General features: G+C 42.4%; 2 protein-coding genes across 3 annotated transcripts in view; both read left to right on the forward strand.

Moving 5' to 3' along the window:
• The window catches only part of bms1 (BMS1 ribosome biogenesis factor), an 18061-nt gene extending 10182 nt beyond the window's left edge, over positions 1 to 7879 (forward strand). The window contains exons 9-17 of the mRNA XM_031877778.1: positions 105 to 425; positions 569 to 757; positions 2000 to 2180; positions 3189 to 3247; positions 4319 to 4441; positions 5006 to 5153; positions 5349 to 5524; positions 5756 to 5917; positions 6132 to 7879. Of these exons, the coding sequence (XP_031733638.1) occupies positions 105 to 425; positions 569 to 757; positions 2000 to 2180; positions 3189 to 3247; positions 4319 to 4441; positions 5006 to 5153; positions 5349 to 5524; positions 5756 to 5917; positions 6132 to 6359 (1587 nt within the window). The 3' untranslated portion in view covers positions 6360 to 7879. The remainder of the gene's footprint in view (positions 1 to 104; positions 426 to 568; positions 758 to 1999; positions 2181 to 3188; positions 3248 to 4318; positions 4442 to 5005; positions 5154 to 5348; positions 5525 to 5755; positions 5918 to 6131) is intronic.
• A 1373-nt stretch (positions 7880 to 9252) lies between these two features.
• Positions 9253 to 25733, forward strand: part of mtr (5-methyltetrahydrofolate-homocysteine methyltransferase) — a 38920-nt gene continuing 22439 nt past the window's right edge. Inside the window, exons 1-20 of one of the 2 annotated variants that reach the window (XM_031877768.1) lie at positions 9253 to 9427; positions 13119 to 13330; positions 13593 to 13682; positions 14705 to 14774; positions 15110 to 15202; positions 15575 to 15681; positions 16082 to 16141; positions 16325 to 16419; positions 17355 to 17455; positions 18265 to 18326; positions 19015 to 19082; positions 19176 to 19255; positions 20863 to 20975; positions 21121 to 21261; positions 22646 to 22831; positions 22912 to 23091; positions 23947 to 24063; positions 24238 to 24378; positions 24465 to 24554; positions 25255 to 25407. In XM_031877768.1, the coding sequence (XP_031733628.1) occupies positions 9388 to 9427; positions 13119 to 13330; positions 13593 to 13682; positions 14705 to 14774; positions 15110 to 15202; positions 15575 to 15681; positions 16082 to 16141; positions 16325 to 16419; positions 17355 to 17455; positions 18265 to 18326; positions 19015 to 19082; positions 19176 to 19255; positions 20863 to 20975; positions 21121 to 21261; positions 22646 to 22831; positions 22912 to 23091; positions 23947 to 24063; positions 24238 to 24378; positions 24465 to 24554; positions 25255 to 25407 (2199 nt within the window). In that variant the 5' untranslated portion in view covers positions 9253 to 9387. Of the gene's footprint in view, positions 9428 to 13118; positions 13331 to 13592; positions 13683 to 14347; positions 14775 to 15109; positions 15203 to 15574; positions 15682 to 16081; positions 16142 to 16324; positions 16420 to 17354; positions 17456 to 18264; positions 18327 to 19014; positions 19083 to 19175; positions 19256 to 20862; positions 20976 to 21120; positions 21262 to 22645; positions 22832 to 22911; positions 23092 to 23946; positions 24064 to 24237; positions 24379 to 24464; positions 24555 to 25254; positions 25408 to 25733 lie in introns of those variants that run through there. The other variant, XM_031877769.1, reaches the window with a different exon arrangement.

The raw sequence follows: 25733 nt of genomic DNA on the forward strand, positions 1-25733 counted from the left end.
TGTGTGTGTGAACTAAAGAGCTGTGAGTGTGTGTGTGTGGGTGAACTAAAGAGCTGTGTGTGTTGCTCTTCTCTATACCTTCATCGGATCATTTGAAGTGCTGAATGGGTCCCAAACACAGAATATTTGACTTCTTATTTTCTGTGACTTTATGTGCTTTAAAGCTTTTACATTTGACCAATTGTCAGGAGGATGATGTTTTATCTTGTATAACTTGTGATCAGCAGAAAAGTGAAAATGACGACGATGATGATGATGATGATGTTCACGAAGCGAGTGTGGTGAAGGTGGACGACGATGAGGTCCAGAAGAACAAGCGTCTGGAGAAGAAACAGAGGCTGAAGGAGAGATTCAATTCAGAGTACGATGACGGAGACGCCACTTACTTTGATGACCTGAAGGAGGAGATGCAGAAGCAGGCCGAGGTACCTCACACGTTGTGCCATACACAGCGGCTGCTCCAACTCATTCATGACACAGAAAGTCCTCAGAAGGATGAATGGTGAAACATTAATAGTAGCATTGGTAATTCATACGGCCCCGGCTTGTTTCCACCTCCTGTCCTCAGCTGAACAGGGCAGAGTTCGAGGATGTGGACGACGAGACCAGAGTGCAGTACGAAGGCTTCCGACCAGGAATGTACGTCCGATTAGAAATCTCCTCCCTTCCCTGCGAGTTTGTCACCAACTTTGATCCCCACTATCCCATCATCCTCGGAGGTCTGGGCTCGGCTGAGGGCAACGTAGGATACCTGCAGGTACGTCTGCTTCTGCTCATGACTGCGTATAGTCCCTGGATGTCCTGTAATTCAGATTTAAGATATACAGATGATGCATTTTAGATGGCAATCCTGTTAATGATGTTATTCATTTCACCATATAATTGGAGAGGAGATGCTGGACTCCATGATAATATATTCAAGTGGCTGCGTGTGCAGAGGATGTGAGCTGTGCGTCACACCCACAGCTCACATGGAAACGGCACAATTAGGGAGAACTGATTAGCATCCTGTGTATTTTCATCCAGTGTCAATCAGTAATGTTTATACACAGATGTGACTTGGACGTAAGTCTAATCAGGCTCTACATCAGCTTAGTGCACGTCACATCTACCAGTAGTACTTTGAATCAGTTGCTACTGCAAATGAACACTGGTTACCTGAACCTTTGTTGTCGAGGTACTCCCTCACCCCTATCAAGTGACCTCACATTCCCCCTTCATTCAGACCATGAACATGTGTTCATTTCAATTGATGTTAAAGTGGATGTTAGTGGATAGTTGACATGTTTTGCAGTGGGGTTGTATGAGCTACTTGTCCCCAGTAGGTGGAGTTTGGAGCATCAGCACGGGAGCAGAGCAATGTACTGCTGGGGACCTATTTTAGATCGATACCAGTGTACGCTTTATTTAGAGTATTACTTTGCAGACAGACGGCCCTCTCTGATGGGGAACTGAGGCCGTTGTCTATGCTTTTGCTAAAAGTCACCATACCCCATTGAAAAAGCAGAACACAGGAGTCTCTGGTCTACTGCGGCCCCTCGGGGACTCTAACCCTAACCCTCCATCGGTGCATTTGTTGTGTGACTTTTGTTCGTCTGAATTCACCAAAGTCAACAATAGTGATTTCACCAGCGTCTGGTGGCGTTGATGAGAGCACAGATCAATTCAACCGGCAGAGATCTCTGCGAGATGAACCGGTGAAATATTGAACACGCATCATATGCAGTGAGCACGAAGCTTTTATGAGGTGCAACAGGTCCACAGCAGTACACTGCTCTGCTCCTGTGCTGATGCTGCTGTCATCTACTGTAGTAACACACCGACTATGGACGAGTACCTCATGCAACCACACTACACAACACCTGAACTGTAAGTAACACTACAAGTAGTGTATATTTGTATTCATTTATTTATCAGCCCGTTCATGCTATAGCCCCCTGAGGTCTTCTTGATCACACTTGATAAGGGTGAGCATACATTAAGTCTGTGTGTGTGTCAGATGCGGCTGAAGAAACACCGCTGGTATAACCGCATCCTGAAGACGCGGGACCCCCTCATCCTGTCACTAGGCTGGCGGCGCTTCCAGACCATCCCGCTGTACCACATTGAGGACCACAACGGACGCCACCGCCTGCTCAAATACACCCCGCAGCACATGCACTGTGGAGCCTCCATCTGGGGTAAGACGGCGTTGGAGCACGCTGCACGCTGCAGTGCTGGTGTACAGTCGGTGACCGATTGTTGTTTCTTCTTTCCTGAATGGCTGTGTTTACATGCACAGGATAAAGTGATTAAGGCTGAAAATATCCATTTATATTTCTGTTCATACTTTAGAAGTGCTATTGATGGCTGACAACCCCCTCTACATGTCTTTGTGCTGATACAGCTCCATATCGTGACATAGTAGGACCTCTGCTAAGATGTGTTCTGAGTAAATACCGCTCTGTGAATGGTTGATGTTCATCTGAAGATGTCTGATATGCATCATTAGGCAGTTTGTGTGTGCTGCTAATACTTCCTGTATGTAGATGCAGGCCTTAAAGTTGCTGCGAGGAACTTTATACTAGTTAGGAAACGGTCTCAATGTAATACTGATGCCTCTTTATGACCTACATGAGTAAACGAGACCATCGGAGAGAAAATACTTCTATATAGTTGTTCTGAATGCTCGTCGTCGGTGCCACCGAGTCTGAACAGACAGAATCATGCAGGTTCACCAGAAGCTGTTTCCGCTCAGACTCCAGCGGGGACTGGGCAGCACCAGTCCACAACAGTGGAGGGAAGGGGGGCACGGGAGAACCAGGACTGAGCGGGGCAGACTGGCAGCCCCTGCTGCAGTTGGATGAGGTTTTGTAGAGGACTCTGGCGCTTGTAGACACTACCACTTTCGTAACACAGACCACCAAAATCAACACTAAGTGAAAGTTCCTGGTAGTAGCTTTAACTAGAGTCTTCTGCTGCTTCATTGATTTCAAGATCAGGTTTGGTTTGACAACATTCTGATATAGAAAGATCTACCAGGGACACCAACCGTTATCAGGACAGAAACAGACAGAAATATTACAACTATATTAGTTTAAATATATCTTAGAAGTAAAAAAAATGTAATGGTATGAACAAACGATGGTAAAAACGTCTCCTAGATTTCTGTATGTGATGACAATAACCGGTATTCTGTCTCCCTGAAGGTCCTGTGACACCACAGGGAACCGGCTTCCTGGCTGTGCAGACAGTAGCAGGAGCTAAGGTAAGCACTGACTCACTCTGGTCACAGCGGTCTGGATCACTGCCAACAGCTGGTTCAGTTACCCTGATGGTAAAATGGTAAAAATACTATTTGTTGTTTGTAAAATGGAACTCTTGTGTGACTCCAACTCGGAAAAAAACCTCGGCTAAATGGAATAAGGCATTAACCTCTTCCACCCCCCCCCCCCCCCTTTTTTAATATTGACTCAATTAGTTCTCATAAGTTTCTGCAGTTTTTAGGTTGATTCCATTTTCTACACAGTTGGTTATACATTTGACTATTTCAATAAGTTTTGATTACAAATGGTCAAAAATCACTGCAAGATACTACATGAAGACTCCAAGACCTGGAGGAACACCACAGAACACTCCATGCTGTGACTTGGTATCAAGAACTTCTGACATTTGGAGATTAGCATCGGTGATTAGATGGCGAGCATTCTGATCTGGAGACTGCTGAGAAACCCTTCTGTCAATAAAGCAGAAGCCCTACAAACAACCAGGAGCCTCGACAGCCACCACTGGGCCACTGGGCCTCCGGGCAACACGCTTACACGCTTTACTTCCCCAAAAGCCAAACTTACTTCTCCGAAATGGAAAGTTTAGGCCTATTAATTAATTAATTCATTAATTCATTAATTAATTCATTAATTAATTCATTAATTAATTCATTAATTAATTCATTAATTCATTCATTAATTCATTAATTCATTAATTAATTCATTAAATAATTCATTAATTAAATAATTAATTCATTAATTAAATAATTAATTCAATAATTAATTCATTAATTCATTCATTAATTCATTAATTAATTCATTAATTAATTCATTAATTAATTCATTAATTCATTCATTAATTCATTAATTCATTAATTAATGAATTAATTAAATAATAATGAATGTTATCCTTGTCATCTATAGAGGTTATTTGCATAAAAACACAAAATTCAAATCATTAAAAAATGTAGATTTTATTTAAATATCTGCTTTGAATGTTTTTGGGGGCTATGGTCATTGTGATTATTCAGTTATTATAAGCTGAACAATGAATTCCCCTTTTCTTTCTGCAGGCTAATTTCCGTATTGCAGCCACAGGAGTGATCCTGGACCTGGATAAGTCAGTGACTGTAGTGAAGAAGCTCAAGCTCATCGGCTACCCCTACAAGATCTTCAAGAACACCTCCTTCATTAAGGTGGGGGACTTTTAACCCTAGATATCATGTTGACCTAAAGAATCCTGCAATCCAAGCTATTCATTTTATTATTCTACTGATCAAATCAGATGTTAATTCCTCTGGTCAGATGCCACAGAAAGTAGTGCCATGATGTTACACATTGTTCAGATTGCATAAAAAGGTTTTCTAAAAACTATTTCTCAGATTGTATGCATAGTGTGTGTTCTTTATACTATGATGCTTTTCATAACATTTCATTTCTTAAACCCACAGTACATCGCCTCGGTGTATATCACAGTATATTGAACCCTAACCCCTGTATCATGATACGTATCGGCACATTCTTGCTAACACACATCCATGGTTTTTATTCTTCATAACTAAAGAGGCCAGAAGAGAAACTTGTCTTGGATTAACAGAACCAAAAAAATGACATGTGACAATACAAACATACTTGATAAATGAAACGCATTCCACACGACTGCTTTCTGCTCCAGTGCAGAGGCCAATGTGAAGGAGCAGTTCTATGATCTGAATCCTGCTGCTGATGTGTTGTGGTTGACTCCTCCCTCCGTCTCACAGGGCATGTTCAACACCGTGCTGGAGGTGGCGAAATTCGAAGGCGCTTCCGTGCGAACAGTATCTGGGGTCAGAGGTCAGATCAAGAAGGCGCTGTCTACTCCAACAGGAGCCTACAGAGCCACGTTTGAGGACCGTCTGCTCATGAGTGGTGAGTGTCTGTTATGTTGTTATTTTGCCGACCATGCAGTAAAGCTTACATGAAGTAAAGTTACTTATCATCTCCAGCGTGATTGTCTTTATTTCATGGTCATTATGCAGAAGTGTAAGGACACATCACACAGCGACGTATTGCTTCTGAACGGACTCCTCTGTGTTTGTTTCTGTGTGTTCTGTTGTTGTGCAGACGTCGTGTTCCTGCGCTCCTGGTTTCCGGTGTCCGTTCCTCAGCTCTACAACCCCGTCACATCTCTGCTGCTGCCCGCCGGTCAGAAGGACGGCTGGGCGGGCATGAGGACCCTGGGGCAGCTCAAACACGACCTGGGCATCCGCAACAAACCCAACGCGGACTCTCTGTACAAGGTGGAGTAGACTCCTGATCAGTTTCAGTGTACACTTTAATAAGAATGTTTTTGCCTTTTTTTTGTCTCTTATTGAAAATAATCGCAACTATTTCTGCGGCAGTGTGTCCTCCAACATGAGTCGCTATCATGACAGGCCTAGTGCTGGCTGGCTTGACATCTGTAGAGCTGTACTTAACGCAGAATAGAAATGCTCACTTGATGTGTGCATATCCATTATTTTTCCTTCCAGCCGGTGGTCCGAGCCCCAAGGCACTTCAACCGCCTCCACATCCCCAAGGAGCTCCAGAAGGCCCTGCCCTTCAAGAGCAAACCCAAACAGCAGCAACCCAAAGGAAAGACGCCCAGAGATCTGAGGAGGCCCAGTGTGATCAGAGAGCCCCACGAGAAGAAGGTGAGCAGAAGCAGACTCTACAGGCTCAGTGTGGCCGCTCCATCCGTAGTTAGGACGGAGTGTTTGTGACTGATTTGTTCTGGTCTGACACCAGAACGAGTCCAGTGTGTGCATATCTCACCATTAAAATGGTACCGTAACTGATCAGGACTACTCCCTGTAGTGAAACATGGCTTCGTCTCTCAGCGTCACTCTTCTCGTCCCGTTCCTTTAGGTGGTGGCCCTGCTCCACGCTCTGAGCACGGTCCACAACTACAAGAGGAAGAAAGCCCACACGATGCAGCACGCCAAACACAAGGAGTTCCTGCAGCAAAAGGAAAAGCTGGAGGAGGCCAAGCTGAAGAGACAGAAGGAGGCACGGAAAAAACTGTACCGCGCTATGGGCCAGGCGGACCAGAAGAAGCACAGGTCCAGTCTGAAGGGGGCGCCCCAGGACGACTAACTCACTGGATCTGGACTCTGCAGACTGACATGCGTGGTCTGCTCTTTGGACTGTTGACATGCCGTCATAACTCTGGCAGAAATGTTTTAAATGTATTTTTCTAGATGTATTGATATTAAACATCAGCTGAAAAGGAAAATTGAACTTTGAAGGAAAATTGAATTGTAGAAACTGTCTTCCTGTCAACAAAATGATGTACCTGTATGTTGGAGCATTGGGTCACTCGTCCTGACGGTTGGTGATTCTTATGATCTCACCGTGTCATGGAGATGTTATGTCACCTCACTAGTCCGTCTTTATGAAGCTCAGGATGTTCCAGTAATATAAAGTTAACATGCTCTCTGTAGTGCTGATGAAGGAATAAAACAAAGTGTTCCTTACTTACACGGTGGAAGCTTCAGAAGACCTCGGCTCCTTCAAGGGTTCCTTCAGTGTGTATCATGTGCACCTGCGCCCAGCGACACGCTGCTCCTCTTCTACAGCTACAACCTGTTCCTCTCAGTCCAGGTTCTGAGTCAACGGTCTCCTTCGTGTATCCGTACTGCACTAAAGAGCCCAATCTCACTGATTCTCATCCCGAACAGATGAACGAGTGCTGAACGAACCAGTGAAGGAATGAATGTCAGTTCCTTTGAGTTATGACTGGTAGCTATGGCAGCATCAAGCAGAGACATACACCATCATGGTCCATTTGACAGAATATCCATATTCTGTCAAAACATTGACTTTTAAAGTCACAATTATGGGATTGACCTTTCATTTTACTTTCATATTTTTATGTAAAAAAGGCTGATTTATGTTATGATTTTGACTTAGTAGGTTGTACATCATATGTTTAGATTGTCTTAATCTTTACATTACATAGCCAAAGTTTTAGTTGAATCAAAGTGTCATCCTAACATTTGAGTCCTGGTAGATTTAAGTTTCTATTGTAATCATGGAATATCACCACAGACACCGAGTTCATAATACTGCAAATATATCAATACTTTCATCAGTGGGCTCAATCACCACAGTTACCTCCTTTAGATATGATGATGATATGATAAGAAGTCATTGAAGGTTCTTCCACTAATTCATCAGGTACGTGCATCTGCTGTCATGGAGGTCCATCATCTCCTCCAGCTCTTCTTCCTTCCTTTATTCCGCTCAGTTTGTAAATCTCTTCCTGCTGTGTTTTGCTCTGATGCACCGTCAGGTGGTGGAGGACTGCTACCACACCTTTAATATCTGACATGTGACTGATACACGAGAGAGCTGGACGTCCACCCTGCTGCATCCTCCAAGAGTCACAGGGCCCAGACGGATCACGTTCATGCACCTGCTGCCTCCAGGTTCACAGCAACACGAGGGAACAGTTACCGTGTATCCATTTTTTGAATAAAGGAATAAATATTAACACACCACTATGTGAATTCTTAGAGAGCTATGGATCATACAAGTTACAAACAGACAAAGAAAGGACCTCCCTCTGTTGCAGATACAAATATGTCAGATCTCTAAACCAACAGCTTGAACATCACATGCAATTCATATAGTAATAATGTAATTATTGCTATATGAATTATGTGATGTTTGTTTGATTTGATATGGACATCACAGTGGCATTAGAATTGTAACATACATTTATGCACAAGGACCAGATGCACTGTGTTATTTAATGAATTAGTCATGTTTCTTCTCCTCTACTAGTCTCAGCCTCATTCTAACATGAATGTGTTGCTGCAGTGGGATGTGTCCGTCCACCTGCCACACAAGCAGACAGGAAGGAGATAATACAGAGACATTTCAGTTACTTTCTTATTAAGACCCTGGTTCACTTGGCTTCACTGGAACTTGTTTTTAAATTCATGCTTATTGTTATTGTCCTAGCATTGCAGTTCTTCTTGCAGGTGTTAAATAAATAAAGTTCACATCCTTAAAATCCTGTGAACTGGACAGAATCTGTGAGGGTCTTTTATTTTGACGAAATAGTCCTCTGCAGTGCTTCTGATGTCGATTTTTCTCTCGTGAGATTATAAAAATGTGTTGTACAGTGAGAAGTTTACATAACAGAAAACCTGTTTGGGATTTATTATTAACAAAGGAATCCAGGAAAAGCAAAGTTAGATGTTAGACCTCATGTTTCAGGAATTATCAGTCAGAATATAAAGTACTACGTAATCAGCCACGTGGTGGTGCTATCACATCGAAAATCACTTTAAAGTCTGTTAAACACCAGACAAACAAACCAACAGGACAAAAATACATGTTCTCTATGTGGCTGTGTGTGAATAAACGTGTGTGAGTGTGTTTATTGTCATCTCTATACAATGAGAGCAGCTTTTCAGTGTCTCTTTGATTTGATTTGATTGTCTGACAAAAGGAGTGCCTAATACTTCTTATATACAGTATATACAGGTGTTTTAAGTATCGAGACAATTCAGCATTAATCAGAGGTTTACCATTACACATTGTGAAGAAAAATGTTTGTTATAACATCACAGTGTGTTGACATTTCTAATATCTAGTGTGAGGTTTTTCTCTGTGCTCTGTGTTGTTGTGGGACACACAGGTCATTTCTTTTAACACCTGCAGGAGACCATTAGGAGGAGCTTAACTCTTTGTTCGTGTAATCACTGCAGCGGGTTAGTTGTCACTGCTTCTAGCTCTCTGCTGATGGAAAGAAGTAGTGGCCAGCGCCACTACAGCAACACGTGTTATTCTCTTCAATTATAGAACCCAGCGGTTTTGAATTATGATAAATACAGCTTTTGAAGCAAAATGTTCAAATGCCGTGAATGTGAATTTTTTACGTTATTGCTGGGTTGTAGGTGAGAAAATGATTTGAGTTGTGGTGAAGCTCTTATTGTGAAGGACTCTGGCCGGAAGTGTAGATGTTGTTGCGGGCGGACCTCAAGCAACCTCGCGCTGCTGATGAGCCTGAAGCAGAAGAGCCGGTTGGTTGTGAAAGGTTTAAGCTGCAAATATTAACTCCTTGGTCAGCAGACGGACCGTAGGGCTGTTTTCAAGGCGTGCTCTCCACAAGATGGGTCCGACTAATGTCATTCAACGCTCTTCAGAAGCGGGTAAATACACAGCGGTGGCTTTCCTACAGTTACCAGCGTGGACTGTATGGTTAACGGTTAGCTGTTAGCCTGCAATGCTAGCTCTGTGTACGTATCTTATTGAACTCACCGCTGTCCACTTGTGACACGTGGGTGTCCGTGAGTGGGGCGGAGGCGACAAGTTACACGAGCTAACTTTGACATGGACTGTAACCGGATGCGACAGTTTATTTGGGCCCGAGCAACCGACAACGTCGGGCCAGCGAGGCCCTATTGAAACTCTAGGGGTTATTATTATTCTGCTTTTTATTTTTGTGGGGATGGAGCTTGTAGGGGTACTTGCCATCCATGAAAACTCACCAATTTTGCACACCTGTCAGGTCTGGTGTAGAAACTCTGCTGCCAAAATTTGCATATTTGTGTGTAAAAAAAAATGGCTCTCTAGCGCCCCCTACAGTTCGGACCGGCGAGGCCCCTCGGTCAGTTTGTCCGATTGACTTGAAATTTGACACACATGTCCACTTGAGCTAGATCTACAAAAAAGCCAATCAGACCCCTAAGCTCCGCCTACTTACATTTTCCGCCATTTTGAATTGAGTGAAAAACACATTTTTGCAAGCTCCTCCTACATGCTGGGTCCGATTGCTATCAAATCTGCAGTGGATCATTATTGGATTTAGATCATCAAAATTTATCAAAAGCTTTCTGATAACTCTTAGCGTTTACAAGTTATGGACCAATAAACTTCTTAGAGGCATGGCTTAATATCAATACACATAACTTCTCAACCGTTTGTCCTAAAATTACAAAATTTGCAGCATATGTGCACATCGCATCCTGTAACATACCCTGGGAATTGTTTTGCATTCAACCACTAGGGGGCGCTACAGGAAACCCACGAAGTTGTGCTTTTTGTCACTTTTTGCCGATTTTAGCTTTCGTACTCTAACAAACTCCTAGAGATTTTAAGCGATCAACTTCTACTTTGGTCAGGATGCTCTTAAGACCTTTGTGATTAAAAGTTATCAAAATCACGCGCTTTCATCGAAGAACCTTGACGTGGCGTGGCGACCATTTTGCCTCATTGTTTTTGAAAAAATAAATTCTTATAAGTTGTTATAACTCCAAGGTACATTATCCAATCCGCATAAAACTTCTTATGCATGATGCTACTTCAAGCTTGAACATATTTCAATTGAAAAAAATTCAATAACTCATAGCGCCGCCTACTGGCTAAAGGAAATGTCATATTTTATACTTTTCTTTAGTCCTAGCCAGGTGACCTGATGAGTGTCAAATTTGGTAAGGATAGCCTTAAGACATTGATGATGCATTATCATGAATATTGTGCATTTTCGTACAACGCTGTTGCCGTGGCAACGCATTGTTCGCCATGAAAAAGGAAGCTGATGGTTTAGTGACATGGGATGCTCAAACTCATGCAAATTTGTACATGTGTCAAAGGTCATTGGAAGAAATATTTTCTATGATTTCTTTTAATCGTCCGTTTTAGATTGCCTCTATAGCGCCCCCTACAATATTTCAAAAGAGCAGCCCCAGCGCTACATGTGAGCTACATGTATGAAACTTGATAGGCACATGTATCATATGGAGACTTAAATATAAGTCTCTTGGGACCATGCTCTAAACCCTACCGGAAGTCGGCAATCTTCATTTTTGTCATTTTTCCATAGAATTTGGCTTATTTCTAGTCGCTATACTTTAACGAACTCCTCCTAGGGACTTCATCAGATCAACTTTAAATTTTCTCAGTACCATGTCAAGACCGTTGTGATTAAAAGTTATCAAAAGCTTTACGTTTGACGGAATCGTTTAGCCGTAGCGGGCGGCTACTTTACGTGATTCCCCATGAAAAAAGCTGATGTAACTCAGCTGGACTTGTTCCAAACGGTCTCAAACTTCACATGCTTGATAACACTCATGGCCTGAGGACGTCTACAAGCTAATTTCCCCTAATACTCACAGCGCCACCTGCTGGCCAAAGGAAATCTGCGTTTTGTGATAAACACCTCCGATTTACATGACTTTTACACCATGTGGTTTACATTTGACACATGATGCATGTTTGCACACATTCTGTAGCGCTAGGCAGAGGATACAGGAAGCATCAGACTATTTGCAAAGCATCATTTCCAGCATCAGGCGGTCCACGCGGGACTGAAAACGTCTCGGTCGCGGACGATCTCGGAGGCGCAGGCCGGAGTCCCGCCGCCACCCCCGACGCGCTGCAGATTGCGAGGGCCCGTTCATCGCTGCTCGCAGCTTTAATTTTGTGTAGAGTTTGCTATGAGAGAACATTTATTCCAGAATAGTTTTATACATGTATATACGTACATCATTGTATAAATGAAACGGTGTAACGCAGAGATGTTAATCTGGCCAGAAAGACAACATAACACACAAACAGCTGTTCAGGACAAGGGTCTGGAAATCAAAAAGTGTATTTCTCTGTTCATAATTTCATTCATAATGGGAATAATTTATTATGCTGTCAATTTTTTTTCCTGTTTTATATATTTAATATGCAACATCTTTTAATTCATATCGGTATGTATGTCATTCAATCAGTGCAAGTCTATACAGCAGTTGATGAAATCCCTGTAGTCATCGCAGCCTGTGGATGTGAGCCCATCAATCAGCTGGCCCAGTGCATCAGACCATATTTACTTATCACAGATCTTTTGCCTCCATCACACAGTTTGTCCATATCCAATCTACTCCTATCCTGGTATCCTTTCGTAAGAATATAAGGGATCAAGCTGTTCTGGTTAAGGGTTCAAATATCGCCTGATGGATTATTTCTCAAATGTTGACATTGGTCTCAAACATCCAGTCTGAAGTCTTTCCAAAGCCTCAAGTTTATGTTTTCATCATATCCAAGGCTATACCTAAATCATTCTTCTGTGCTCTTTTTTTTCCGATTTACGGAACATAATGGGACATTACGTGCAGATATCGTGGACATGATCACGAAGAAACTGCATTTACCTTACACACTTACCTGTACTTCAGATTTGATATTGTACCTACATAGCTATATGCCACTTCTCATATAGATCTATAGGCAACTCACCAAGAATGATCTTGACCTGATTATATATTTATGATCCTCTCAGTACACACTTCTTTGCTCTCTGCATTTTCTGTTGGTGAAATATGACATACACATGTTTTAATAAATGCTTTAAATAGCGGCGGAGCTAAAGAAGCACTTGTTATTTGTGTAGAGTGACGAAGGAGACATCTGTTACTATCGTCCAGAGTATGACTCCTGACAGTTAAACCAAACTTTCTTCTATACTGAAAAAGTCTGACATCGTAAACTTCAGGATGTGATAAAGTACTGAATAATTTGTCAAGTGATCATGACTCCGACACAAGAAACAACTTGTCATTTGAATAAAATGACTGCTTGAGGTAATTTACACGGTGAGAGTTTGACGTATACGTGTTTCTTCCGCTGTTCTGGTAAATATTGCGTGTTGTACGTGTTGCCTTAGTTCGTCATATCGGACTCCAATGACTTCGGAGAACATCGCTGCGTTAGTTTTTTGTACTGGCTCTTCTCTACATCGCAAAGACTTGATATTCTTGATGTTTTTCGCTCTGAACGAGACGGTTCAAGACGATAAGATTTTTTGTGTTCAACTGTAAAAATCCCTGATGAATATGAATTCTCTTTTCGTTCCAGGATGCCAATGTCCGTTAGAGTCCGAGCTGAAGGCAGTGCTGCAGCAAAGGATCATGGTTCTGGACGGTGGTATGGGAACCATGATCCAGCAGCATCAACTCGAAGAGGAAGATTTCAAGGGGGAGGAGTTTAAGGAGCACCCTCTTCCACTGAAGGGCAACAACGACCTTCTCAGCATCACACAGCCCGATATCATTCTCCAAATACACAAGGTACATTCATTCAGGGAAAACACAAAGGGCCCGCTCACCCAGAGCACTGTGGTTCACTTACCTTAATGATATCAACCATGTAGTACATTTCAGTATTACGTGTTGTTGTTTTCTGACACCAACCCAGTACAAATATAGTGAAAAAGAATCTAGTTTGTGCAGAATAACATTTGACAAACTCAACAGGTCTTGTGCATAATCCACAGACCTCACTGTGAACTGCTGTCTACCACGTCCAGACCTGTGCTCTCTGTGTTTATAGGACTACCTGCTGGCCGGGGCTGACATCATAGAGACCAACACATTCAGCAGCACCTCTGTGGCCCAGGCAGACTATGGACTGGAACACATGGTATTGTGGCAGACACTATTGACCACTGTGGATCAATCATGCATGGCGTCCACATTTTGGCAAATTCCACCACATTCCATCCGTTACAGTTTTTAATATCAAGTTCTGCAATTTTGTCTTTGTTTTCCTGCATGGTGGCAATCATAAGGCCGTGCACTACATGCGTCTGTGCACTCTTCACCTAGTTCTGTGACCTTGCTCTTATCTCCACCAGAAGCTACAACATACTCCCTGCACTCAGCAAGCAGCTGGTAGTGTCAGTTTGCAAACCCTGTATTTATTTTGGCCTTAAAGGGTCATAACCCACGAAATTTAAGTATTTGTAAATGATACTCTATATTCTGTATTGTTCCTTTGCTTTGGGATTTTTACACACAGTTCCCCAGTGACAAGATAAATGGCTGTTTCAAGTCACATATAATAGAGGTGTAAGAATTTTGATACACTTGTGTCACGATATCATGTTTTGTGATGCATCAATTCTCAAAGAAATATAGATTTTTAATTAATAATTTACATGCAATGATTGGTAGCAGAGAGCGGCTCAGACTGCACAGAAAGTAGTGCTGCGATGTTTAATGTTACAGTGACTGTGATAAATGCAGATCTCCCTGTGCTGATTGCATAAAGAAGAAGACATTATTATACTCTGATTGTATTCATAGGCTGGTTTGTTCTTGACACTATGACGCATTTCCTAGAAGCAGTTAAAGTAAGTCCCATTAAATTGCCTTACTTTTAATTTGGTCTGTTGTTTCATAGTTGTATCTCTGTTCTAATGTCTCGTATGGACTTGACTTGGGTCGTCATTGAAAATGACAATTGATTAAATAAAGGCAAAGTAAAAAGATTCAATAGAGTATCGCACGATATTGAATAATAACCACCGTATCATGATACCTATCATATCATCAGATTCTGACCAATACACGACCCTACCATATAATCATACAAATATGACATAGTCACAAGCTTGTTTCTTGCTTTTAAATGTCAACGTGCGCTGTATGTTTGTCATGCAGGCCTATCGTCTCAACAGGGAGTCTGCAGAGCTGGCGAGGAGGGCGGCCGACGATGTCGCCAAACAAACTGGTCAGCTGAACTTTAAGCATTGCAGCGGCACGTCGCTATCGGTAGATAAACTACAACCCCCGAGTCCCGGGGATTTCCTCATGTGTGTAACATCAGCCGTGATGTACTGCTGGACGACGGTGGCTAAATGGGCCGTCTTTCAATCAGAGGGTCGGCGGTTCGATCCCTGGCTCTGGCTCCGCAAGTCGCATGTCGATGTGTCCTTGAGCAAGACACTTAACCCCAAAAATTGCTCCTGTAGCTGTGCCTACAGTATGATAGAATCTGAATTGTATTTGGATAAAAGCGTCTGTTAAATGACTGTAATGTAATGTGATCTGTGTGTGTGTTCTCAGGTTGTAAACGCTACGTGGCCGGGGCAGTGGGTCCCACCAATAAGACCCTGTCTGTGTCCCCGTCTGTGGAGAGACCTGACTTCAGGAACATCAGTAAGATGCCCAAACATTTTTAGTTTTGATCTGCGTTTTTAGACACGGTAAAGTGACTGAAAGATTGGAAACGAGGGGTTATAGATGCATGTCCAGCCTGGAAACAAAGAACCACTCAGTAGACGAGATTTATAAGGTCTAACATTTAACTTTGTATTAAGTAACCACAGCACGTTCAGTTTGTATCGTTCATGCTGGCTCACTGTTACACTCGCAGAGAACCTAGCCATTGTTGTTGTTCGTAACTCCTGTGCTTTTCCTACTGCAAGTCAAAATGTGTGCTGGGAAAAAATGACACCAATATGCAAATGAGTTCCATAGCAATGTAATGTCCAGTATGTAATGTGTGTTATGTGTACGTGCTTTCCCCAGCATTTGATGAGCTCGTAGAAGCGTACTCGGAGCAGGTCAGAGGGTTATTAGATGGAGGAGCAGACATCCTTCTGGTTGAAACCATCTTTGATACTGCCAACGCCAAGGTATCTCTCATCTGATTGGTTTAACCATGTCAACTAAAGTGACTCTTGTTGTACGATTTAATTCTGCCCTACAGAGGTAGAGAGCAGCAGTTGAAAGGGGTTTAGTTAGTAATAACTTTCAAATGAATATATAAATTCTTACAATTGAGCACATTTCAATAAGGCTGTACCAAATCTCTTTTTTTCTATATTCAAAGCTCCAATTCGATTTTTTTAATTAAGTTTCAAACGTCATATTATCAAAGCCCCGTGTCACAAAACCTATTTGTGATGTGTCAATAGCAGACGTAATCCACGACGCCGCGAGCACCGGTGTGTGTGTATTTCTATATAAATAACCTGATGTTGGACAGTATATACAGGAACTGATGTCTCTGCCGTTGTACGTTTCCCTCTACAGGCTGCCTTGTTTGCCATCGACCTGCTGTTTGAGAAGAGCTACGAAAGGAAACCTGTATTTGTATGTCTATACTGATATTTTATTCATAATCTCTTTGATACTCTCTGGTAACAGTTCATGCATGGGGTGGAGTGTTTGAAGTCTGACATTTTAAATATTTAAAACACGGATGAGTGTGTTCGGCAGGGTTTAGATGACTTATTCAAACGCCCGTCTTGCCATCCTGTCCCACTGAACGTATAGATCTCAGGGACCATCGTTGACCGGAGTGGACGTACTCTGTCTGGCCAAACAGGAGAAGCCTTTGTAGTGAGTGTATCCCACATGAAACCTCTATGGTGAGTTACTGTACATCACACATAACTACACGTACTACATACAAAACTCTGTTGTATTAGTTCTGATAATAACAGACCTCTGTCCTAGGGCTGGGCGGTATACCGGTTTTAATTTCCCCTTTGATATGAATTTTTCATATACCGTCATACCGGTGCACAGCCGAAACACATAACACATTGTGACACATAAACAATTTGTAGCACTAATAATTGTACATTTATAAAATTTCCCCGCCGAACTGCATGCTGGGTACAGCTCGCTAACAACAGTCTGCTAACAGCTGGGAGAGGCTCTGTCGCTCCAGTAACGTTACATTAAAGAACAGAGCAGAGCGATGCAGGATGAACAAAGACTGAACAACAAACGGTATTTAGGTTAGACACATATGCAACGCTGATTACCGTAATATGTGTGGTATTTGTTATAAATGTACGTGATAAGAAGCTGTACATGAAGGGGCTTCTTCTTCCATTTGCGGATCGCAACCAACTTGCATAGTGCATACCGCCACCTACTGTACCGGAGTGTGCATTTTCAGGATAACCTTTTCTTCACTGTTCTGATAATAAAATTCTATCGATCTATCTATCGATCGATCGAAATAAACCTAAAGAACACCTACTAACAACTAAATCCTACGGTCTAATCCCGTTTCTTTCCATGGAGGGGCTTAGGACCCAGGGGAATATAGGTGAAGGAAACAGGAAGTGACGGAACGGAAGACACGCCACACAAACAGCTGTTCACTGCTTGCTGGCCTGCCGTTTCTTTTCGCCGTTAATTAATTAATGCTTTAACGCGGGGAAAAAATACCGTGAAACCGCCAGAATCTTACAAAATACCGTGATATGCATTTTTGGTCATACCGCCCAGCCCTACTCTGTCCCATTACTCCTAATACATCTTACTGGTTCTGTCCCTCTCTGTGTTGCAGCATTGGTCTGAACTGTGCCTTGGGGGCGACAGAGATGAGGCCATTCATTGAGGCCATCGGAAAAAGCACCACAGCTTTCATTATCTGTTATCCCAATGCAGGTAACCTTCACTCAGTCTAAACAACTTAATCACATCTTCAGCACAGTACAGCCTTGAGATTTGTGGTAACATTTTGACAAAACATTCAGGTCTTCAATCCAAATTTTGCAACTAAATAAGCAGTTATATATAAAGGTTTTGTTTGATTTGGGTTCCCCTTCTCAAAGTCCTTAGAGTACCTGACCCCATAGCTTAACTTGTTCAGTGATAAATTCAAGTCATTAATGTTGAAAAAGCCTTAAAGTATGAGTAAAATTACATTTGACTTTAACAATGTATTTGTATTGATCAAATATTAACTCAATTTGCCACTTACATTAAATATATTTCTTGATTTATTTAGGTTTTGCACAGTTTACACATATTTAAATGAAAAAGTAATCACAAAGTTGAAACAGAAGTAGACTGAATAACAAAAGTAAAACACAAAAGCCTTTTAAGGAATTATTTGTATAGTTCCATAATTGAACCATACATTTCTATACATTATAAATTTAAACTTATGAATCAAAGAGAACATGGTACATGTTTGGCCACCCTGTCAGACATCTATACATAGTGGGACAGGATATTACCAACAGCTTTCAATATAATGCAATCCAATGATCCACCAACTCTAGTCACACAAGGGACCAGAGTTTGAATCAGACTGTATTTCTTGCGGTGACGTTTAGTTTGGATTTGTGCATTTTAACACATTCTGCTGTTCTTTCTCTTCATCTGTAGCACGCATTGACCTGTAGCCTTATTTATGTTGCCCCATGTGTCAGGATGATGTACAGATGTCATATCTTTGTTCTTCCTGTTAGGTCTTCCCAACACATTTGGAGGGTACGACGAAACTCCGGAAGTAACATCCTCCAATTTAAAGGTTCCATTCTATTCAGTTATTTATTGTAACAACTGCCGTTTGATGCTAAGATATTATACATCATCACGGTGACCCAGATGGTAAATAGGTTATAGGTAACTATAAAGTTTTGTTTGCGTGGTGTATATGCGGTGATGTATCGATGACATCATGTTGTACATAAGGAAACCGGCACCACCCTGATCCACTTTTGTACTTAACACATCGACATGAGATTGATATCCATTTTCTCATCTTGCTTTTAAAATGAAAGCCAATAAGCATATTTCTAGGGCTGACGCAAATACCTTTTTTTCCTTTGGGCTCCTGTGCTCCACAGCTCCTGTGGTAGTAATCAAAGAATATCTGAATCCCAAACGTTGAAACGTGAAACCCAACGAACGAATATGTCCAGTTCTACATATTCCCCAAAATGTTGGATCTTCACTTTAAATGATTGTAAAAGTATAAGGTCATGGACATCATCATGTGCTTTTATCATCTCTTTTTTAGTTCCCTGGTGTGTTGGCTTTGTGTTGCTTTGTGGAACATTATTGTGCTGCTGTTCTTTGTCTACCCACAACTAGAAAGACATTAGTCTGAAGAACATCCTGGTTTTATAAACGCTGAATTTAAAATGAAGAAATATGTGCTAAGTAAAGTAAGCCGACCCTGATGGAGGTGTTTGTTTGTGTTTGTCTGCCTGCAGGAGTTTGCTACGGATGGTCTAGTGAATATTGTGGGAGGCTGTTGTGGGACCACTCCAGCACACATCGGGTCACTCTCTCTTTTTTCTAACAAGAAAACTTAAAGTCTAACATGCGATTTTGAAAATGTTTAAAAGTGATCCCCTCCTCCTTCCTCATACAGAGCCATATCTGAAGCAGTCAAACACTGTCAGCCAAGAGTTCCTGCTGCTGATATCTACCAAGACTACATGCTGCTGTCAGGTATTACAAACCACCTGTTGCCATCTGTGAAGACTGCTGTCAAACCGAATATAGGCAGTCTGTAATATGTGTCTTATTATCACTGAGACGTTTAACTAGTACAACCCTTTTTGTTCTGGTTGATAAAATACTAAAATACTAGTGAGTAGAGCATGTGGGTCAGGTGACTTGAAATACTGTGAATTCTTAAATAGTGAGTCAGTTCACTTAACTTCTCTACTCATTAGAAGCTGGTAGGATCACAAACCTCACGGTTCGGATCGGATCACGGTTTTTGAGTCACTGATCGGATCATTTTTTGGATCAGCAAAGAAAAGGGGGGGGGAGGGTGGACAAATATTACTTTGCTTTCCATTTATTAATGAAAGAACTTCAAGAAAACTAAAAGCAAAGAACTTTGGGCTATAGTCTTCCATGAAAACCACGATATTTATTTTCAAAAAGATGAGAATATCTACATTGTGTGGGGAAAGGGTAGCGCCACAGTGTCTGTGTGACTCGCAGAGGGGGCGGGTCTGCAGCACCGGACTTTAAATCTCCACTTCGCCGTGATGAAGTGAGCCGTCAGTCTTTTCCTTTTCATAGAGGCCTGGAACGAGCTTCATAGTGAAGTGGGCGTGTGAGGGGGGGGGGAAATGCAATTAATCCACACTTCACATGTGTGATTTTACAAACTGCTGCAACCACTAGTGTTGCTTTTATTGTTGACTTTTTTAAATCACAAATGAAATTTTACATTGAGGGGTGATCCGTACGAGTCCACAAACCAATGGGTGACGTCATGAAGACTACGTCCACTTCTTAAATACAGTCTATGATTGTATCTCGGGAGGTGACAGTGAGTCACTGTAGCGTCCAGTTGGTCCGACATGAGAGGACCAAGAAGTAGAGCTGCCCCGAGGGCTTGTCGGGCATTATGAGAGTACGGTAGCTTGATAGTTTGTTTATTGGAATAAATCCAAAGTGGCACAAACAAGAAAACAACTGGTATTTTTGTCGTCAGTGTCAGCAGTTTGTGTGTTTTTTTTCCTCTTTTGTTTTACAACTTATAGCTCTAAATTTCGATTGTATGGACCCAGTAGAGGTGAAGAGGTGACATGCTAACATCCATTTCTTTGGAGCATGTCTGTCACTGTGTAGTGATTACACAGGGCACCTTAAGTCACTGTCAAGAAAACGTAACACTTCCTGTTTAGTTGTTTCATATTAAAAACTTTCTCTTTCCCAGCAGGCTTTTCAAATGGAAAATATGAGGGAAGCTTTGAGATTCATTCGCGGGAGCTTTACAGCTATTGGAACAATACGTAAAGGAGATCGATTTTACATATAAATAGTGATTACAGTTCTAGTATAATCATAATCATAGTAGAGATTCATTAGCAACACACCCCGGCTCTTATTTGAATACAGGCTTTTATTAGAGAACTTCCTGTACAGCCCTTCAAAACCCGAGCAGGCTTGCATCAAAACGTGTTTTAAACAAACAAACCGATTTAAAGTTATTAAATGTCCAGGCATTTAAATAATATTAAATAAAACCCCTTCCATCTCTTAATCCCCGTTTGTAAAAGAAGAAAGAAGTGAACGTGATAAAATGTCTCTTCCAGGTTTAGAGCCGTTCAGGATCGGCCCTTACACCAACTTTGTTAACATTGGCGAGCGCTGCAACGTGGCTGGGTCACGCAAGTTTGCCAAGCTGATCATGGCAGGACACTATGAGGTGAGACAGATTTTGACGACTATTTTTATTATTATTAGTATTTTTTTTCATTTGTCAGAAATTTTGGTCAAATCCTCAGCATAGCTGAAATTCTAGCTTGCGTACAACAGTTTATCCGGTATGTGTGTTCCTGTTTGTTGTCCAGGAGGCTCTAAGCATTGCTAAGGCCCAGGTGGAGATGGGAGCCCAGGTCCTGGATATAAACATGGATGAGGGGATGCTGGAGGGGCCAGCAGCTATGGCCCGATTTTGTAAATTTATTGCTTCTGAGCCAGACATCTGTCGGGTAAGGGCAGTGGAAATGAACACATACAATTTCTCAAAACGATATTTGTGCCATGTCACCATATTGGGTATATTGCAACACAATATATTCGAGAAATGAACATCCACTGGGTCCAACACTTTGATCCAGATGGAAATATCTGAAATTTGGGGAGACCGTGGCTCACTGGCTTAAGAGGGTTGTCTGGGACCGGAAGGTCAACGGTTCGATCCTCGACTGGGACGTGTCACTTGTCGAAGTGTCCCTGAGCAAGACACTGAACCCCTGGCTCGACTGGGACGTGTCACTTGTCGAAGTGTCCCTGAGCAAGACACTGAACCCCTGGCTCCCCGGGCGCCTGTCATGCTCCCTATATACAGGGATGGGTCAAATGCAGAGACAAATTTCCCCCTTAAAGGGATCAATATAGTATAATAAATTAAATTTAAAAATCTCAGCAGCTACTGGATGGATTGTCACAAAAGTTAAAAGCTACATTAATGTCCATTCAGGATGAAATGTATCAACTTTGGTCGGGGTCAAATTTAGATTTCTCCAATAGTTTGGTTTATGACCAAATACCTGCAAGCTGATGACATTCCCATCAGCTGTTCTTTGTGTTTCGTGCTGATTTGCTAATGTTAGCATGCTAACATGCTAAACTAAGACAGTGAGCACGGTAAAGATTATCCCTGGCAAACATAGCATATTAGCATTGTCATTGTGAGCATGTTAGCATGCTGATGTTAGCAGTCAGCTCAAAGCACAGCTTCACAAACTCACTTGTGTTTAAAATGATCCAAAGTGCATGGTCGTGACTGCATGTAGAGCGTGCCCAACTGCACTTTTGCGAGTTAAACAGTGCATGATCTGGGTGCAGCTGGTTGTATTTTGGTCTTAAAATGAATTAAAGCGATCAGGGTATCATCTCCCATTCCCTTTAAAAGCCATAATAGCCAGGCGCACTTGTACTGACGCATTGCTATAGAAATGGCATATTCTGCAAATTGGAGAAGCGTTTTTCTGTCTGGGGAGATTCACCTATGGGAGCCCTGGGTCCTCAGGCCCTGCCATCTCCCAAATCTTCTTTCCCATCAACAGTACACAAACTAGCAACAACAGTTGGGTGTAACATCGGGCCTTTGTCTTATTTGTCCATTCGGATTGGTGCCCAAAGTGCATCCCTGTGCATCAGGATTGGTGTGTGGGGGGGGGGGGGGAGCAGTGAATACAAACTTGTTTCAGTGTTCAAATCTGTCCTTTCTAATAAGATGTCATTTTGACCTTGGGGCTTTCACAGCCTTAACAATCATCGTCAGTTGTGTGCTTACATTTTATTTCCCCCTATATTTTCTCCTGGAAATGTCCAGTTTAGCATACGAACCTGTTAATGTCTCCTCCCCAGGTTCCTCTGTGTATCGACTCCTCTAACTTCTCAGTGATCGAGGCTGGGTTGAAATGCTGTCAGGGGAAGTGTATAGTCAACAGCATCAGCCTGAAGGAAGGGGAGGAGGAGTTCCTGCACAGGGCTACCACTGTGAAGCGCTACGGAGCCGCTGTGGTGGTCATGGCCTTCGATGAGGAGGGGCAGGTGCGAGGAGGGGGGGCAAACACACACTCTCACACAAAGACACGCGTACATGTGCTGACATGTCTGCTGTTCCACTCTAGGCCGCAGATGCAGAGCGTAAAGTGGAGATCTGCACTCGGGCCTACGAGCTGCTAGTCGGCAAAGTTGGATTTGACCCCAACGACATCATTTTTGACCCCAACATCCTCACCATCGGTACGGGCATGGAGGAACACAACGACTACGCCATCTACTTCATCCGAGCCACCAAAGTTATCAAGGTGATCAAACAATGAGCTGTAGAACGACTGGTGCTCTTCAAGGTCAAATCCATTCAAATTTCGACGTTGGGAAAACCTCAAAGTCCTTGCAAGCATGTGCAATGAAAGGTTGAATAGCTTTCGTTCCTACATTTAGGCTTCTCTTATTCGTGGACACCTGTAACCATTGGATTATGGCAGTTGTTTGAGTTATACCTGAATTCCGGGCAAAACAAAGTACCTTAAAGTAAATACCTCACCCACAGAATGACCATCTGTATATCAATTACTCACCCTGTGCTCTAGCGCGACTCCACGCTGAACCAAGACTCCAGAAACAGAGAAACGTCTTGTTGAATTGAAGTAAATGGAGGCAGAGTTTAAAAATGTCAAAAACTTCTCAAAATGTTTACAAACTCTCACACAACTCGTGCAGTATAATCCAAGTCTCAGTTATCCAGTCGAGTGCTCACTCCTTATTTAAAAGACTTGCGTATAAACGGGGTCATGCTACGCAGACACGCTACTCGTCCGTACGACTACTTTACTACTGGATACTGTAACGGAGACACTCATGAACCCATGTACAGTAGGTCATGCTTACCTAGCAGAGTAAAAGGTAATGCTCCTAAACTTTTGAAATTATTTTAATTATTTCCAAATTATTGTTGGTGGCTGCTGAAATGAACTGCTGATTTCTACCTGAAGTATAAAGTATACAATAATACTTTAGTACACACAAATTGTAAATTATACTTTTTCCTAAAAGATGCTTTGTTATTTTCAGCCACAATAATCACAACTTAAAGACATAAAAAATATTTTGGACCGCGTCATACATGCATACATGTAACGTGTGTGTGTGTGTTTGTGTAGGAGACATTACCAAGAGCCAGGGTGAGTGGAGGTCTGTCCAACCTGTCCTTCTCCTTCAGAGGGATGGAGGCCATCAGAGAAGCAATGCATGGAGCATTTCTCTACCACGCCATCAAGGTAAACACTGACGCACAACCATCCATCCACACACCTCGCCGTCCATAGAGGTGAAGGTAAAAAGATGTGGCGGTTAAACCCCCATATCCCCTCACGGCCCTGAGGAAATGCCAGTCCAGACGGGCTTTCTACTTGTAACACACACCCACTGCCTGTCCTCTTCCCCGTCTCCAGGATGGTATGGATATGGGCATAGTGAATGCTGGGAACCTGCCGGTCTATGACGACATAGATAAAGAGCTGCTGTTGCTGTGTGAAAACCTCATCTGGAACAGAGACACTGAGGCTACTGAGAAACTACTGGCCTACGCACAGGTACACACAAACACACAAATAATACAACGGGTCGTTGTCCTTTCAGTTTGGTCGACAGATGCTGACTTCACTTCTTTTATTCACAGAACAACGTGAAAGGAGCGAAGAAGGTGGTTCAGACAGACGAATGGAGAGAAGGGAGTGTGGAGGACAGGTTGGAGTACGCTCTCATTAAGGTAATATCTGATGGTCTCATGATGACGAACGCATCCACATACTGCTACGACTGACATTTAAATAGGGGGGCATGGGGGGAGGCGAACACGGAATAACTCCGCCCACTTAGGAGACAGGATGTGTATATCATTTCAAACAGTTGGCGGAGCTCGTAACGAGTGATCTTGTTTTGTGCGTATCTTTAGCAGCACTTCTACAGGTGGCTGAACAACCTCATGGAAGTCCTGACAGCTCATTTAAAGACACAGTTTATGGGGCGGTGTGCGTTTATATGTGGATTGAGAGTGTTTAATACTTTCTCTAATACTATTTACTTCTCATTTGCACAAGTTCAGCTTCCGCAAAGGCCACGCGATCCTTCAGTGAACTCAGCTCGGAGTCTGCCTGATCATCATCAAAGTCTTACTCTGTTGTGCTCCAACATTCTTGAGAAGATGTAAAGAAGAAATGTTTACAGTTATGGACAATCACTTTTCTAAAGAGTGTTTTATAGGAGCACATCAGTTTAAAATGGTTTCGTGTTGTAAGAAGTCTGTGACAGTCGTCAATGGACACCGTTCAGAAATGCTTTAACAAAAAGAATGTACAACTGACATTTTAAACTATTTTCCCCTTGTCTTTCTTTGTTACGAAGTATCAAAACCAAACATAATTTGCCCTTTTCTTCTGTAATGCTCCGTCCCGTGTTGCTGCTGCCAGGGAATAGACAAGTATGTGGTGGAGGACGTGGCGGAGTGTCGGGCTCAAGTCGACCGCTACACTCGACCCCTTCACATCATCGAGGGCCCCCTGATGAACGGCATGAAGGTGGTGGGGGATCTCTTTGGAGCTGGCAAGATGTTCCTTCCTCAGGTAGGGTGGCAACCCAGCCTTCACCCCAAAAATTCAAATGCATTTCCAACACAATTTCCAATAGTTTCCATTACATCCGTGGTGCTGTGGTTAGCAGAGGGTTTTGGGTTACGAACAGAACACAGAAATGTGCTATAGAATATGAAAAGTCAGTCGTGTTGGTTTGTTCATTTTCTGTGACCTCACAAAACACGTTTTTGGCCATAACTTGAGTATGTATATGGTAATTGTGACAATTTTGGCAAACTGTCTAATAGGATGAAATTATGAAGTGATGGTATTTTGGCATTAAGGTGTAATCTTATATATATATATATATATATATA

Source organism: Anarrhichthys ocellatus, unplaced genomic scaffold (genome assembly GCF_004355925.1).
Source record: "Anarrhichthys ocellatus isolate YVR2014 unplaced genomic scaffold, GSC_Weel_1.0 scaffold148, whole genome shotgun sequence".
Classification (NCBI taxonomy): Eukaryota; Metazoa; Chordata; class Actinopteri; order Perciformes; family Anarhichadidae; genus Anarrhichthys; species Anarrhichthys ocellatus.